Source organism: Vitis vinifera, chromosome 14, assembly GCF_030704535.1.
Source record: "Vitis vinifera cultivar Pinot Noir 40024 chromosome 14, ASM3070453v1".
In the NCBI taxonomy this organism is placed as follows: domain Eukaryota; kingdom Viridiplantae; phylum Streptophyta; class Magnoliopsida; order Vitales; family Vitaceae; genus Vitis; species Vitis vinifera.
Genome location: NC_081818.1, coordinates 10,680,391 through 10,695,471, shown reverse-complemented (window position 1 = coordinate 10,695,471; position 15,081 = coordinate 10,680,391). Strand labels below are relative to the sequence as shown.

Sequence of the window (15,081 nt, the reverse complement as noted above, 5' to 3'; positions counted from 1 at the left end):
CTTTGGTCAGGGGTTGGGGAAGGTAAAAGAGATCATCTTGTTAGTTGGGATGCAGTGTGTAAGCCGAGGGTAAAAGGGGGTTTAGGGTTTGGGAAGATTCCTTTAAGGAATCATGCCCTTTTAGGAAAGTGGTTGTAGAGGTTTCCTAGGGAGAGTACAGCTCTGTGGCATCAAGTCATTCAAAGCATTTACGGGACACACTCAAATGGTTGGGATGCCAACACTTTAGTCAGATGGTCACATCGTTGTCCTTGGAAGGCTATTGCACAAGTCTTTCAGAATTTTTCCAAGTACACTCAGTTTGTCATAGGAGATGGGGAAAGAATTCGTTTTTGGGAAGATTTGTGGTGGGGGGATCAGATTTTCAAAGTCCAATATCCAAGGCTATTTAGAGTAGTCACGGATAAAAATATTCCTATATCTTCAATTCTCGGTTCTAATCGCCCTTTCACATGGAACTTTAATTTTCGTCGTAATCTTTTCGATTCTGAGATAGAAGATCTAGAACGTCTCATGTGATCTCTTGATTGTATGCATATATCCACCTCGGCTTCAGATGCGAGATCATGGTCTTTATCTTCTTCAGAATTGTTCACAGTCAAATCTTTCTTTATAGCCTTGTCACAAATGCCCGGATTATCTCTACTTTTTCCTACTAAGTTTGTTTGGAATTCTCAAGTCTCCTTCAAAGTTAAGGCCTTTGTTTGGCTTGTGGCACACAAGAAGGTAAATACTAATGACTTGCTACAATTGAGGAGACCCCACAAAGCTCTTAGTTCTGACATTTGTAAGTTGTGCATGAAGCAAGGAGAATCAGCAGATCATCTTTTCCTTCATTGTTCTGTGTCGTTGGGGTTGTGACACAGATTATTTCAACTAGCCAAGATGGATTGGATTCCTCCAAGAAGCATTTCAGATATGATGTCCATCAATTATAAAGGTTTTGGCAATTCCAAGAGAGGGGTGGTTTTGTGGCAGAATGCATGCATAGCTTTAATTTGGTTTGTGTGGCAGGAAAGAAATGTCAGGATATTTGAGGACAAAGTTAGGAATTCAGAGAACCTTTGAGATTCAATTCATTTCCTTGTTTCTCTTTGGGCTTTTTGTTCCGCGGTTTTTAAGGGCATTCCCCTTATCGTGTTACAACTAGATTGGCTAGCAGTGTGTAGTTCCAACGGGATGGTCTAGTCAAGGGAGATTGTTCATAGTTTTCTTAGTGTAGCATGGTTCAAAGTCGCGGTATCGATCATTGACTCAGAGGGTCCCGAGGCGTATCGGTTTGGTATCGGACGATACGTAAAATAAGCTAATTAGAAAATTCAAAAAATTATAAAAATATTATGTAAATCATTAGAAAAATATATACAATTAAATAAATTCAAAAAATTAATAAAATAAAATTGTATTACATTTAACATTATTTAAATAGTTATAAAAGTATTTGCTCAAAGTTATTTATAATAATACTAATAAAAATAAATATATCGGTCTCGAAATCAACTTGAAGTCAACTATAATCAATATGATCTTTAGAGGTAAGATCTATAGACGGGGTGCATAAATAAATTTTTTTTTATCAATTTAGACTAATACATCAACATAATTATTATTTTAAGCAATTACTTAAATTATTAACTCCTTCCGAGGTAATATTAATACATTATTCTTATATGATTCTTTAAACAAATTTTAATTTAATTTTTTTATATATAATTAATTTTAATTATATTTGATTTTTTTTTATATATATTTTTATAAAAAATCATGCATGAAAATTTTATTTTTCTTAATATATTTTTGAAGAAATCATTTTTTTTCCATAAGCTTAAAACACCAATTTTTTATTTTTTTATTTTTTTATACAGAAATACATGGACCATAGGCTTTTATGAATTGAACTTGGGCTGGGCCTAATCTAGTGGGCTGAACCCGTAAAAATATGTCATGGTGCTGAGCCACATAGGATCAAAGACCTATCTTCTCCTATCTTCCCTCCACTGAAAGCAGAGAGTGCGATCTGCAGAGAGTGAAACCGCCATGGCCATCTCTCTCTTCTCCTATCTTGCCCTCCACCATGGACGCTCACGACGTTGGTTCTGCCGGTGGTGCCATCAAATCCTATTTTCTTCACTGCACAAAGCTCTTCTCTGCTCCCAAAATCGGAATGAGGGTTGTTTAGCCGGCGTTCAGTCACCGTTGCGGCACCAACAGCGCACCAAAGATGAAAAATCTTCACTCCTGATTTCTCTAAAAATGTTGATTCTTGTTGTGATGGGTTTCAGAATCTGTTGATTTTTTTTTTTTTTCGAGTCGACCGAGTTAACTAGGAATATCGGTCGAGTCATCCGAGTCCAACCGATTCAAAGCCGAGTTTAGGTATAAATTGTATCTGGTATCGGACTCGTCGCGGTCGGCGTCAAGGCGGATACGACTTGGCCGAGTCGTACCGGACTCGGCCGATATTTTGAACCCTGTAGTGTAGTGCCTTGTTATCTTTTTGTGTTGTTTAGTTTTATCTCTGGTGGGAGGATTCCTCATCCTTCTATTGTACTTTTTTTTTCTATCAATATATACATGTGTTGTTTCCTATCAAAAAAAAATAATGATCCTCAATCCCCTTTGTTAAAAATTTGTGTTCTTAGTATAGATTTTTTTCTAGGTTCATCATAACTTTTTAGATTTAGATTTATTGCATATACGAAGTAGTAGACAAACACAAGGAAAAAAAAGAGGGAAATTTATTGAACAAATAGAAATCTGTTGTAATTTTAAAAAATTAAGAAAGATAAAGATTGAAATAGTTATATCTAATGCAATATAAACATAATTAAGAACAATTAAAGAAAGAGATAATGCAGTCATGAGCTAGCCATATTCAATGCAATGTAAACATATTAGACACAAATCTCACACCCACACCCATGTCGTATCATTGTCAACATGGGTATTTTGGCTGAAATTTAAGTGTCCATGTATCACAAGCCTTATTTATCTCGATTAATCAATTTTCTCTTTTCCATTCTCTTCTTTGCTGTCTTTTTTTTAGTTTAAAAAATACTGGCAGCTCCTTTGGAAATACTTTTCTAGATTCTCCTCTGCATTCTGGTTACCTAGCATGATTTCCGATTTCTTTTGGTAATAGGTTCAACATCCTTAAACTTTAGTTAACTTTCTTGAACTAATTCCACTTCCTTAATTCAATGATGTCGAAGTACTTATTGATACATACTTATTCTAACCTACTGTCTAGTTTGCAGTTGTCTATCTGCTACTTAAATTTGTTGTTGACTGGGTGGATGGGGAAATTATCTATCTAGAGGCTCAAGAAACTGCCATTGTAGTTGATTTCTGCATGCGCTTGCTTCAGCTTTACTCTTCTCACAATATTGGCAAGGTAAAATTTCTGTCACTTCTAATGTCCTCTCGTATACACTGCAACCATGTTATTCTATGGAAGAAGCTGTGGTAATGGATTATGTATGGAGTTTTCATTTTCTTGTTTCCCTTAGAATTGATAATTATCTAGGAGTTTCTTTTCGAAGACTGCTTTATTACTTGAATTAAACTTCTATTAGGAAAACTACCACATATTTGCATGTGTGAAATATGGAAATGTCCTGGTCTCATGCACAGAAAAGGATATTGGGTAACCATGGGTATCTAAGCATTCATGATTTATTCAAAGAGATTCACAGAGCCTTCTTGTTGGAAATCATCTATAGGGGAGCACATCTAGTGAAATGGAAGAGAGTTTCCTGTGATAAAAATTTTAAGGGATTGGGAATAAGAAAGCTTGACACTCTAAATTGTGTTTTCCTTGGTAAATGGATCTGGAGATTTTCGGAGTAGTGGGATAGCTTATACAGGAGGGTAAATTCATAGCAAGATTGGAAAGATGATGAGGGATAGTGCACTAAAGAGATGAGGGACACTTTTGGGCTGGGTTGTGCAAAGGTATTAGAAGGCATTGGGAGGCGTTGGTGATGGGATGAACTCCTCCAGACATATTCAAGAAAAGGAGTGAAAGGGAAAATCTGAACTTCCTATGTTATAAAATATTTTTTCAAAAAAAAATTTCTCTTTTTCTAAAATTTCTAATCTAGTCCTTAGAATTTGAATTCTTTTCTTTCTTTTTTTTTTAAATTAGAACTCCTATTACTAGATGTTTTTATAAAGTAAGTTTTTAATTCTAAAAAGAAAGTTTTCATTTTTTTTTTTTTTTTTTATAGAAGATTTAATAGTGTTACAAAAGGTATAAGTGTCCTAATAAGTTGCAATATTGGTTAGGTTTACTTTTTCATAGTTTTGTTTAGCTTTTAGAGTTTTCTAAAGCCAATAAATATGGCTAATTAGTGAAAAATGAGATTTATGTTTGATGATGAAATAATATTAAATTTTGTATATTTTGAAATTTCCAAGAGGTTTGGGGTTAGGGAAGACTTCTTTGAGAAATAGTGCACTCTTAGGGAAGTGGCTTTGGAGGTTTCCTAAGGAAAGTTGTGGTCTTTGACATTAAGTTATTGCGAGTATTTATGGCTAGATGGTCGCATACTTGGAAGGCTATTGCACATGTATTTTAGGATTTTTCCCCACACATTCGCTACGTGGTGGGGATTGGGGAGAGAATCCAGTTTTAGGAAGATTTATGGTGGGGAAGTCAACCTTTGTGTTCCCAATTTCCAGATCTCTATAGAGTTTTCTCAGTGAAAAGTCTCACCATCTCAGTCGTCCTTGGTAATTCCAATATGTCTGTTTGGAATTTTAACTTTCATCATAATCTCACTGATATTGAAATTGATTCTCTTGAAAGACTCGTGTCATCACTCTCCTTGATGTGTTTGTCTCCCAATAATGTAGACTCAAGGGCATGGAGTGGAGAAACAATCGACCATCTTTTTCTACATTATCCATCAGCCTTGGGGCTTTAGCATAAGCTTTTCAATTTAGCCCATATGAATTGGATGCCGCCTAGGAGTATCAGAAACATGATGATTATCTCTTTCAAGGGTTTGGGGAACTCATTGAGAGGTAAGACTCCTTGGCAAATTGCTTGTCTCACTATTCCTTGGATTGTGTGGCAAGAAAGAAATGCTAAGATTTTTTAGGAAATATTTAGAACGGAAGAGACATTGTGGGATCTACTTCATTTCTATTCTTCCCTTTGAGCCGCTTGCTCTATTGCTTTTTAAGGTAGTTCCACTTAATATTATTCAACTAAGTTGGCTCTTGATTTGTAATTCTTAAGGGGTGGACACCATTGTGAGGAGTTGTTCTCAGTTTTCTGTCATTTTGTGTTGTTCTCTTTGTATAGCGGAGTGCACTTTATTTTGATCAGGTATTGTATGTTTGTGAGAAGGGACCCTCATCCTTCTCCCTTTCTAATTTCAATAAAATTTATCTTCATTTCGGATTAAAAAAAAATTAGTGAGAGTGCATTGCTTTCCTTCTAAGTGAGACTCAAAGAAAGTTCTGGTAAGACTCTAGGGTTTCCTATCTTTCTTTTTTATCTTGGTTTTTCATATTTCTTATTTTACCTTTTTTTCCCACTGCTATAAATTTATTCTTATTTCCCTCCTTAAATCGTGAATGATTGTAGCCCTAATTCACCTATTTGATTGTAGACAACAATTCTAGTTTTGTCGTACATCAGTTAGTCAAGTTAAAAATAGATCAAAGACTAAACAATGAGAACCAAGGATCCACGGATGTCACCTTTAGGACTCTACTGGCATTTTTATCAGAAATGAAAGTTTTTAGGTTCGGCAGGGGGGTATGGTTGCAAGGCTTAAATGAATTAATAGAAGTGTACCACCAAGAGTGGAGCATGCACTTAATTTGACTCAACATGGAAGGTTCTGGTTGGAGATATGGGTGGCTAAGTGGCCTTTGGAAAGAGCCTTTTCCATCATTCTCTAGAATCACATTTGCCAAAGATGCTAAGGTTTGCTTATTTGTAGGAGGATAGAGACAAATGTCATTGGTGCCATAGCTTTGGAAGCAATTTTAGGATGAGGAGATGAAGGAGGTTGTCCAGTTTTTTATTGCATCAATGAGGAGATTACATGGAGAAGGGGAGGATAGCTTCTTATGAAAGAATGGGAGGTAGGGGGGAAGAGTATGTTTAAGAGGAAAAGAAAGATCTGACACCATAGCTCATCTCTTTTTGTTTTGATACATTTTGAGGGAGGGAAATAAGAGGACCTTCAATGAAGGGTTTTTGGATAACAAATTGAAAGGGGCATTCACCAAGTCCCTTGTGGAATGGTCAAGGACATTGTTGGGGCTGGCAAACTGTTCATTACTAAATTTTATTGATAGCTTAAGTTGGGGTTAGGTGGTCTTTTTTGCTGGCTGTTTTTTTCTTTCTTTTTCTTTCTCTTCTTTGTTTTTTTTCTTTTTAGGTGTTTTTTAATACAAATCATTCTTTTACCTAAAGAATTAACCATTAAGGCAAAAATACTAGCATTATTTCAGAGCTCAAATAGTAGTGTCTTCAATGAGGGTCAAGGACTTCATATTGGAGGATTATGCAGTTTTCTGGTCCCCCCCTAGAGGGAGCTGAGAGGTATGGAGGTAATTAGTGGATCCTCTGGATCATTCACCTGGTGATAAACTTGGCATACACCTTTATGTGGATACCCATATCAGCCAACTAGAAGTTGATAGGTTGGCTGGTAAGGGTGCCACCTTTCTGGTTGAGTTTTCAGGGACTTCCTTCCCTGTATGGTTGGTGTGGAAAGCAGTTTTGGGTTTGTGTTTGATTGTAGTGTTGGGTGATTGACCGTGTATGGGAGTTTTATTTTCTCTTCAACTTGGTGTTTTTCCCTTTATTGGTAGAATGATCTTTCATCTTTCCATTATATTAGGATAATCTCTTTCAGTTTCCTATCCAAAGAAAGAGAGAAAGAGAAAAGAAACAAGAGAGTAAGGGGAAAAGAAAAAGAACTTCTCTTCACTTTCTCACCCGATTACTAGGTAAAGGGTACATGTTATTGTAACTACTAAATGACACACTCTTTTATACATTATTTTGTTTACTTTTGTACCAAGTTGGACCTGAAAAAATATCATTTAAATCTGCTCCCACCTGTCTTGTGTTATTATTCTTTGTTGTTGATACTGAATGTTTGTATTTGCTAATAAATTTAAACAAATGCAAATAAATTTAACCCAGACTGAAGATCACATTTATTAAGGTGCTCTGTCAAGTACTTATTTTCATGTTTGTACCCCTCCCTTCTGACATCAATCATTTCACTGTCTCTCTAGATATCTGTAAGTCTTTCGAGCAGCCTACTGAGTGAAGCAAAGACTGAGATGTATAAGGATTTACGTGCTCTTCTTCAACTAATAGCAAATCTCTGTTCAAAAGATATGGTACATTATTGTAGATTATATTGTCTGGTTAACTTTGTAGTTAGGTATGGGGTTTCTATTTTGCTTCATTTTAGCATTTGACTATGTTTAACTAAGAATAATTAAAACTGCAGGTCGACTTCTCATCCGACTCCATTGAGACACCAGGAACAAGTATATCTCAGGTGGAATTCTTTCTGATTTTTTTTTTAAATACAATCATCCTAAATGGTTTCTAATGCATTGGTCTTTCAGGTTGTTTACTTTGGTCTTCACATAGTTACCCCTCTGATATCCTTGGACCTGCTGAAGTACCCCAAGCTCTGTCATGATGTAAGGTTTCTTTTTCCATCATAAGAGAAAAAGCCATGAAATTATTGTCAGGAAGCTGATATTTGTCACTGTTATTCAGTACTTCTCATTGCTGTCTCATATGTTGGAAGTTTATCCTGAAATGGTTGCCCAACTAAATAGTGAAGCCTTTGCTCATGTACTTGGAACTCTTGATTTTGGCCTCCATCATCAGGTATATAGCTATGTTTCATGACTTTATTCTCAACTCTTCTATCTTGGATCCTGCATGTCTGATGTTTGTTGCTAAGCTTCTTCCTTTCTTCCTGTCAATGGTACAGGACACAGAAGTTGTTGACATGTGCTTGAAAGTTCTAAAAGCACTTGCTTCTTACCACTACAAGGAGACAAGCATCGGTAAAATAGGGCTGGGGTCACATGCTTCAGGTTTTAAGGATTCTGATGGAAAATTCCAGGAAGGCATTTTGAGTCGGTTCCTTCGTTCACTGCTGCAGTTACTCCTCTTTGAGGATTATAGGTAGTGGTTTATCATATACTTAAATTAACACAATAGTTGCTGTGTGAATGAAAATCAAGGATTAAACTTAAACACCCTGCTACAGGTTAATTATGACAGAGATATTGTTATATCATCCCCCCTGCATATACACACTATTAGACAACTAATTTTCGTAAAAGCTTAAATTATAGGATTTGAGCACACAATGTATAGCATGCTGTCCAACATCTGCCCTGACATGTGGCTCCACATCCACACATGGATTCACAGGCTCTCAGCCAAACAAACCACATGCCAGCCTCACTTAGGCTTAATAAATTAGGGAAATAAACATGTGATTAGTTTCGAACACATGACCTCTTACCAAATGAGGCTCTGATACCATTCTGGCAACCGATTTTCCTCCAAACTTAAGCTTGTAGGATCTAGACCTACAATGTATATTATACCCTCTAACACACTTTATATCCACACAGTTTTCTTTCATAAGCATGAAATGCAGGGAAACTTGAACAATTTTGCAGAGATTTTCTATACTTGTTTCTGAAATACAAAAAGAAGTCAAGGGAATCAAAATAAAGTCAATGAAAATTAAAGGGATTTCTGTACCTAATGATTGTCAAAGATCCATTTCAATCCTTACTCCTGGAAGGATAAATTGAATTGATTCCAACAACAGTCATTTAATGTTAAAGTCCAGTTTCAATCATGTCTCTGATTTCAAATTTATAAAGAAACTTATCCAAATATCTCCTTAATGAAGATGGGTGTGCTCTTACATGTTATGATTAATCCATAGCTCTTTCTGTAACCAAATGCTAATATTTCTTCTGTCTGTGGCCCCAGCACTGATCTTGTAGGAATTGCAGCAGATGCTCTCTTCCCATTGATCCTTTGTGAACAAGGTGTATACCAGGTATTATCCCTTTATAAGTTCTATCATCTTGGTAAACTCATTCCAACTGCAGAATACTACAAATCTTTTAGCTGTAAAACTTGATGACTAGGTTAGTTTTCAAGTACTTTCACATGAGATAAATTGTCTCTCTAGTTCTGCTAACCATTAAATGATCACCATGTCAACTTTTAGAAAAAATTCAATGAGAGTCACCCACCTTTCATCTGTATGGTAAATCAAGGTTTTTCCAGAGATTGACAATCTGGTGGATTCATCCATGGGTCACTATTGTTTCTAGATCTTTTGTTCAGGATTCTGCATCTTCCCATCTCAGACTTGGATGTTGGAGATCATCACTCTAAAAGAAAACCAAACCTAACTGATTTATTGGTGAAAAACTTATAGACATTTGAATATCAGAAAATACAGTTGCCTTCAGCACACACTGGATACAGGGACTTCTTTTTTTCCTTTTTTTATTTATTTATTTTTTTTTGCATTTTCTTGTTTCTGTCTTCTAATGAAGTTGAAGCTTGGAAATTTTGCTACTGGCATCTATGAAGGAAAAGCCAAAAAGTACACCACCACCACCTGGAGTAAGTTTATAGGTGTGTTCATGTGCCATGCAGGATAGAAAATTGCTGGAAAACCTGAGATTACTCAAATTTGGGTAGGAGCTCTTCAGAGCTATATGAGTTTGATCCCATTGAAGCCTTCCTCTTTGTTGAAACTTACATCACTAACTATGCTAAATTTAGGAAAATAATAATACCAGTAGGTTCTCTGAACTATTGTTTTACATAATACCTGCTTGCTAAACTGCACTGATCTATACTTCCATTTACTAGCTGGCTCTCTTTCTCTCTCTCCCTATACACATTTATAAATGATTTTTTTCTGAGAGGGATGATTTTCTTGCAGAGATTAGGGCAGGAGTTAGCAGATAGTCAAGCAAATCCAACACTGAAATCAAGGTTGGTAAATGCATTGCAGTCCTTGACAAGCTCAAACCAGCTTTCTCCAACCCTTGACCGTATCAACTACAAGAGATTCAGAAAGAATCTACACAGCTTCCTAATCGAAGTTCACGGATTCTTAAGGACAATGTGACTTGTGCAATTTGATCTGTAAAATATAAGAAAAAGATTTCTTTTTCCTATTTTTCATTTTGTTCTCTGTTTTTTGTATGTTTGCTTGGATTGTTGCATTCTAGGCATCATCTTAGTTGTTGGCTGTGAATATTCTTGTCATTGTCTTTTATTAATATAGTTGAACAAAATCAATCAGCAAAAGAAAAATAGACAGTTACTTAGAGTCTGAATGTCTTTGAGAACATTATCAGGGAAATAAGATTAAGACCAAATAATTGGTGTTTGGTTTTTAGCCTGAGGCATTTCATTACCACCTCTTTACTGTCATTCCAAATATTTCTAGGCAAGTGTTCCATATCAGAAGCCCCTCCTATGCCCTTTGAGTTTAGATTTGGATGTTCATGGAAAAATAAAATGTGGCCCAAAATTGAATATTAATGGTATCATATACTCTGGGATAGCCACTGCATCAGCTCAATTGAAACAGGAAAAAGAATATTGATCTGTTGAAACTCTCTGTTTTCTGTCTCCTCTCTTATTATTTTCCTCAAATTTCTGAAACCTGAACTCACAGGTAGCAATTTAGGTAAATAATAGCTAGGTTTTTAGGAAATGAAATGAAACAATTGTTTCTTGCACATTACTCATTAGGACAAATGAAGAGAAAATACAAGAAATTAAGGGAAAATTTTAAGGCAAAAACCAAGAGACATCAAACCCTTTGAGTTAGGGGAATATGAGCCTTTTCGTCGTCTCCATAACCCCTTTTGTGAAGGTTTGACCTAAAGATTATTTGCAAAATGATAAGTCAATTGGTTGAGGTGGCTTTACTTTGGTAAAACATGTATTTGGAACTGGTCAGGCCTATCGATGAATCGCCTAGGTCAATTGGTCAAGGATACTATTGTTAAGATATTTTATTTATTTTTCTTAGAGAAATAAAATAAAGAAAAAGTTTCATTAAAATAATCACAAGTTGAGTGTTTAAGTGTGACGGGAAAGGGCACTTACCTTCAGATTACCCTACACCCAAAAAGAGTAAAAAGGCTATGGAATGATTCTGAATCCAATGACGATAATCCCACAAGCTCAATTGAAAGTGAAAATAATAATAAGAATTTTATTGTCTTTACTATCTCTCTTCCCTCATTTTCTAAAATTAAAAGTCTCTTTAAATCAAGTGATGAAGAAGGAAGGGAGTTTGACATCAAAAGGCATAATGTATCATGAGAGTTATGAGTTAAAGGCTGAGAATGTGAAATTAAAGAGAGCCTTGAATAAAAAGAAAACTCTTGTTAAATGCCTTGAATTGGAGAAAAATGATTTAAATGAAAAATTAAATTTTTGTGGATCTCAAAAAATGGACATGGATTGTAAGATCAAGGAACTTATAGTTGAAAAAGAAGATCTAATTGAAAAAAAATTAAGAGTTTCTTAACTAAGCATAGCCTTTGTTTTCTCAGGGTACACCGAGAAGGATTTGACAACAATCCATGCTATCTCTGTTCTCATTTTCCTGCCAGGCATTTAAGGTATAAATGCTCAAAATACGCTCTTGAAGCATACTTGTTTTGTCTCAAAATGATAGATATGATTGAATAAAGTTCCCAAACTCATGTAAAAGGGTCATGCTTTAATGCAATGTTAGAATTAGAAATTCAAAAGCTTCCATTGGATTGAGAAGCTTGCCCATATGATAGAAAAAATGCAATGGGAAAATGAAAAAGAATTGGACATTCTTCAAAAAGAACTATCTAAAAAGCCTACCTATAAAGGAAAATGAATTGTTATCTCAAAGTCTAATGAAATTGATTTTGAAGATAATGATGAAGATTTTCATCAAATCAAGATGTCTCGACAAGACAATCCTAATAATAGACTACTAGTACCGATAACGTCAATAGTAATTTGTCATTTAAAGCTCCCAAACGGAGCTATTCAAGTGCTCAAGGCAATGATTGATACAAGAAGTTCAAAGTCTCATCTAAATATATCCTTAGTTCCTCCATAGTATCGACATAAGATTACCACCCCTCAATCAACCTCCACAATGACTAACAAAAAACTGATCTTCACAAAATGTCTTAGAGATTCTCAAATCTCATTCCTTACTCCTAATGATCATATAGGATGGTACCCCCTACCTCAAACTTGGCTTTCTCCTATCAAACATAGTTTTCAATTCTTATTAGGGGTCAACTTTATTCGGTCTCATAAAGGCGAACTTTTATTAATAAGATATTTTTTCTCATTTTTCAAAAGAGTTTCTTTTACACCCACTCTAAGTCAACAACTTTCATCAGAGTTGATAGGTAAGCTTGGTGGAACCTACCACCACCACAACCACATTGTACATTGCACATTGATACCACTAATTTACCTCCTACTAGCCTCCATCCCAACCTCTCTCAATTCAACCCAACTCATTTAACCCTAACACAAGAAGATGAATCAGACACCGAGAGTGATTCAGATATTGACACCAAAAGTGCTTCAAATACTGATATTAGTGATTATGATTTAGAAGAAAATTCTTCTAAATATACTAGTTTTGAGAAAGAATCTTTAAACCTAGAATTAATTTGTTTAGCTTTCTCACCTATTTTTGTTTTTCAGAAAAAATAAAGTTTAGAAGAACTCATTAGAATAGCATAGCAAACCTAGATTCTAGGAGAAGATCCCCAAAAATTTTGGGAAAGAAATAATTATCTAGCAAAACTAGAAATTATAAATCTAGAAATTCATATCAAAACTGCAAAAGGAGATCATACCCCACAAGATAAAGAAGTGTTTCGAACTCAAATCAAAGAACTCCTAGATCTTAGAATAATAAGACCTAGCAACTCTAGGCACAGAAGTACAACCTTTATGGTAAAAAAACCATAGTGAAATTAAAAGAGGTAAGGCTAGAATGGTCATCAATTATTAAAGGTTAAATGATAACACTTATGATGACCAGTACAAAATCCTTACTAAAGATATGCTAATCCATACAAGGATGCAATATCTTTAGCAAGTTTGATTGTAAATTAGGATTTTGGAAAATCAAAATGGAACCAAAAAGCATAGAATGGACAACTTTCTCTTGTCCCAAAGGACATTTTGAATGGTTGGTGATTACTACTCAAAAAGTGTTATTTTATAGCTTGTAATTAACTCTTTTAAACACTTTTGAGTAGTAGTTATTACCTTTTAACTCAATTAACATATTAAGGACCTTTGCAATCATTTCTAATCAAATTGTGTAAGTTTTGGTGTTTTTGTTAGTAATTTGATCACCAAAGCAATCCGAGATTGAGGAGAGTTCTTTGGAATCCATGGAAAAGCAATGGAAAGCTCATAAACATGAAGAACCAAAGTATTGGAGCTTTAAAGTCCTTTTCCATAAGCAAATCCAGAATGCAAGGAGGGGAAGCAAAGAGAAATATAACATGAAGCATTCTAGATGACAGTCATGTCAGCCACTTTTGGAGCACTTCCTAGAGTTCAATTTATGCATGCTATATGTCGTTTCGAAGCTCAGGAAGTCAACAATTCAATGCTTCAAACGGTGTGCGATTCGAAGTTGAAATGAAGGAGTTACAGCCATTGGAAGCCGATCACTCCAAGTTGAAGGAAAATTTTGCACAGCTGCGAAATCACCCTTTTGTTGCGAAAATGTTGTCCTTTTGTTGCGAAAATTTCACAGCCATTTTGCACAGTGCAACGGAATTTCTCCTGAAGCTTCTCGATATTTGTGATCGACATTTTGAGATTTTTTACTTTAGATATTTGATGTCTAAATCCCCAAACTCTCCTTGTAACCCACCTATCATAGGATTCCTTAGTCTTTTAGTAAGAACAAAGGGTGAATAACCTCTTATATATAGTTTTGTAATTTTCTTTACAAATATATCATATAATCGAATCTCGGGAGCTTGTTCTTAGAGACAATAATCATGTAATCGGCGAAAGGAAGAAATATATTTTACAGAGCACTTACTCTGTTTTTCCTTCATATTTTTGTTCTCTCGTTATTTTTCTTTCTAGCCAATCAAACTCTGAGGATGTTTCCTCAGAGGATGAGAGGTTAGGTTCTTCGTCTCTTGGAGTGAAGAAATCCGGGTAAGTTTCCGAATGCAAAATTGGAAGTTTTGTTGTTTTAGTTTTTAATGAAGAGAAAGTGTGACCCATTAATGGTTTTTATTTTTTTTAGTTAACTTAAAACGCCTTTAAATCACCTGGGCCAACACTTGATAAGGCAAGTGGTCTCCATCCATTGAGATACACTAGTTTATCTCTTGCGAGCCTTTGGGAGGTGGTTTACAGGTAGGATTTCTAGAATAGCCAACACTTGGTAAGCTTTTGGACTCTTAGGAGACATCCATTAGTTATCTCTTGCAACCTTTTGACGGGTAATCCAAGGTTAAGGATCACCTTGAATGGAAAATGCTAGGTGAGAGGCATGAGCCATTGCAAGATGTATCAGTGAGAGGGATTTAGTGTTTGAACCCATTAAGGGGAAGCATCTGTACCACACCGATTAGAGAATTAACTATATGTTAATTCTCTAATGCGAGGAAAAAAAACAAGTGACCGGAACTCCCTTTTTGTATAAGAAACCTGAGCCTAGTGATCTAAACTCCAAGAAACACTTTTCTTTATAATTAAAATCAGTTATTATTATTTTTTGTTAGCTTAAAACCAAACCTTTTCCACCAAAGATTATGTTTTCTTTTAAAGCTAACCTTGAAATGAAAAAACACCAATTCATCTTTGAAGTAATATCAATTGTGGAGTGAAAACTCATCCCAGTGAACGACCCTAGAGCCACTATGCTATGCTAGCTAAGGCTATCCTAGTACATGGTGTAATAGGTTATAAATTTTGTTGATTACTCCCTGAGGACCAAAATCAAGGGACACCAACTGGACATGAATCAGCTG

General features: G+C 35.3%; 1 protein-coding gene across 2 annotated transcripts in view; it reads left to right on the top strand.

Annotated features, from left to right (window-relative positions):
- Positions 1-10,379, top strand: part of LOC100253500 (uncharacterized) — a 118,653-nt gene extending 108,274 nt beyond the window's left edge. For both annotated transcript variants that reach the window (XM_010661910.3, XM_002266572.5), the window contains exons 25-32: positions 3,251-3,394; positions 7,270-7,377; positions 7,491-7,541; positions 7,612-7,689; positions 7,769-7,882; positions 7,989-8,185; positions 9,014-9,083; positions 9,987-10,379. In XM_010661910.3, the coding sequence (XP_010660212.1) occupies positions 3,251-3,394; positions 7,270-7,377; positions 7,491-7,541; positions 7,612-7,689; positions 7,769-7,882; positions 7,989-8,185; positions 9,014-9,083; positions 9,987-10,175 (951 nt within the window). In that variant the 3' untranslated portion in view covers positions 10,176-10,379. The remainder of the gene's footprint in view (positions 1-3,250; positions 3,395-7,269; positions 7,378-7,490; positions 7,542-7,611; positions 7,690-7,768; positions 7,883-7,988; positions 8,186-9,013; positions 9,084-9,986) is intronic.
- Positions 10,380-15,081: the final 4,702 nt, after the last annotated feature.